This window comes from Polistes canadensis, unplaced genomic scaffold (assembly GCF_001313835.1).
Source record: "Polistes canadensis isolate GaletaPanama2010 unplaced genomic scaffold, ASM131383v1 scaffold_19, whole genome shotgun sequence".
Classification (NCBI taxonomy): Eukaryota; Metazoa; Arthropoda; class Insecta; order Hymenoptera; family Vespidae; genus Polistes; species Polistes canadensis.
Window position 1 is genome coordinate 1,103,522 of NW_014569566.1, and position 2,793 is coordinate 1,106,314.

Consider the following 2,793-nt stretch of genomic DNA (forward strand, 5'->3'; position numbering starts at 1 on the left):
TAATAACAATAATAATATATAGATATGTGTATAAAAATTTATATCATTGCATCGTGTTATTATAAATTTAATTCTAGAAAAATATTTTTTAATTATTGTCAGATGTGTATGATAACTATTAATTATCACGAGTATACCGTGGACATATAATTCAAAAAGAAAATTATAATTGTTATTACGATGATCAGTAGTGATTCGACAGAAAAGAAAAAATAATTGTTATAATTTATTATTACATATTATTTTATCTTGTTTCGGGATTTTTTTTTTTTTTTAATTTGTTCTCTTTTGCGCGTTTCATTTTAATTCGTTCAATAGCTTTTTTTCTTTTCTGTTGTATAAATGATAAAAATAATTGTTATCTGAATAGAATAAAGATGTTTTCTAGGTATGCCTGTCACATAGACGAACAAAATGAAACCATTTCTCAAGCCCTTTTAACTTCGAGATTGTACACGATCATGAGTTATGATTTTAAAATAGGTATTAACGATTCTTTCAAATACACTGCCTCTTTAAACAATATCCCACAGGTATTTATATTTTGTATTCATTATTTTAATAATCTTAATTTTTTATATTTTATTAACAATTTCTTGTGTTTTTTTTTCTTTGTTTTAACAGGATATCGGCCAAATACAAGACATGAGAATAAATCGTAAATTGAAGAACAACGAATTCTTCAAAACTTCGGTCAGACGTTTGTCAAAGAACGATTATTTCTTTCCAACAAATCCCCTTTATGAATTTTCTTGTACACCGTCAACCTTTCTCGAGGATTTTGATTCGATTAGAGAAAATAAAACTCTTTGTACTTTTGGTCAATTTATTGATCCGTCCAAGGTCAAAAAAAAGAAACAAATCTATTATATTTAATTGCATTTAAAAATATAAATATATTATGTACATATATATATTGATTTTTCATTGTAATAATATTTTATTCTAGGAAAAAACAAATCGAACGAAAAATCGACAATCGTATTTATCCAAATTAAATAAATTAGAATTGACGGATGATGATATTGCAGAAGAAAGATTAAAATTTGTAGCAGACGAAGTATCCTGGGATGGTGAAACTTTTGAAAAAGTAATATGTAAAAATACGAAGGAAAATGATCAAAAGATAATAGTAAAGGTACCGTTGCTCGATTATGCGCAAAGTCCAGAACCATATCAAATATTAAATATCGAAAATTGCGTTAAGAAATGTATCGTTAGTATGCCTAGAAAGGAAGTATGTTTTAACAAGAATATGCAAGTAGAGTATAACATAACATTGACGTTTTGGTTATATCTAGTAATTAGAGTATTTATCGGTAAGTGTATTAGAATAATTTTTATTAATATTTTAATATAATGTATTGCACAGATTTTGAATAATTGAAAATATTTCATTATTTTAGGAATAATCGGTGGAACAACATTTGCTATGTTTGAAGGAGCAGTTATTGCTATATTGAGAGAACAAGAAGCAGATTATGGTCTTCAAAGAATTTATGGAAGTATCGGTGGTATGATATCATCACCGTTATCTGGTCTTTTGATAGATTATGCTAGCAGAGATAAAGGATACACGGATTTTAGGTAAATTCTTTTTAAAAAGAAACAATATATATATATTATATTGATTTAAAAAAAAAATATATATATATATTTATTTATATTATTTTCATTTGCACAAATTATGTTCTCTTTTTTTCTCTTCTTCTTCTTCTTCTTCCATAGACCCGCATTTTATTTATACGCCGGTTTGAAACTCATATCGGGTTTATTAATGTTAGCAATTAATTTGGAATTCAAATCACCAGCCACCAACGTTGTAAGCGACGTTCTTACAGTATTAAAAAACGTCGAAGTTGTTGCATTGTTCATAGCATGTTTTATTCTTGGTAAGAACAATATTGTAATATATAAAATAAAAAGATAAAATATAATATTGATTATTATTATTATTAACATCTAGGACGAATATAACAAAGTAAATAAAAGTTTCTATATTTCAGGAACCGCTTGGGGATACATCGAGTCATTCCTTTTTTGGTTGATACAGGATTTAGGAGGTTCAAGATCACTCATGGGAATTACCATAACAGTTGGTGGCATTGCAGGAATTCCTTTGCTCGTTCTTTCCGGACCGATCATATCGAAGATCGGTCATGCTAATGTTCTTTTCATTGGTTTTGTCTTTTATGCTGTTAGGCTTTGCGGTAAATACTTTTTGTTTTTATTTTTTCGTAAATAAAAAATTAGTTGCACATATTCGAAAAAAAAAAGATATATTTATATTAATAATATTTATTATCGATTATATTATAGGTTACTCATTGATATACAATCCATGGTTTACCTTGATTTTTGAAGCACTCGAATCTGTAACATCGTCTCTCAGTTTTACGGCAGCTGTTACTTACGCAGCAAAATTATCTACTACCACAACGGATACTTCGATACAAGGGTTACTAGGTGGACTGTATTATGGTGTTGGTAAGATAATATATGTATTATATAATATATATATATATTTCTATCTCTTAACTCTTTGAGGGGTAAATTCATTTTTACGAAATTTAACAAGAAAAAGATTTATTTTAATTATTAAAACAAATTTGTATTACCCCCCCCCCCCCAAAAAAAACAACAAGAATAAAAAGATTCTTTTGTTTATTCAATTATATAGAAATAATATTACTTCGAAGTTGTGCTTCAAAAAGAAATTTGAATCTTTCGAAGATAACCTATTGTACATATTTAAGTAAAAAGAAGATGGTGGACACTCTTCAATTTTATCAT

At 27.1% G+C, this 2,793-nt stretch overlaps 1 protein-coding gene across 1 annotated transcript in view; it reads left to right on the forward strand.

Annotated features, from left to right (window-relative positions):
- LOC106793789 overlaps nt 1–2,793 on the forward strand; it is a 16,387-nt gene that overhangs the window by 11,871 nt on the left and 1,723 nt on the right. The window contains exons 3-9 of the mRNA XM_014760994.1: nt 342–533; nt 625–843; nt 950–1,319; nt 1,407–1,587; nt 1,729–1,892; nt 2,007–2,210; nt 2,320–2,487. Coding sequence (XP_014616480.1) covers nt 342–533; nt 625–843; nt 950–1,319; nt 1,407–1,587; nt 1,729–1,892; nt 2,007–2,210; nt 2,320–2,487 — 1,498 coding nt within the window. The remainder of the gene's footprint in view (nt 1–341; nt 534–624; nt 844–949; nt 1,320–1,406; nt 1,588–1,728; nt 1,893–2,006; nt 2,211–2,319; nt 2,488–2,793) is intronic.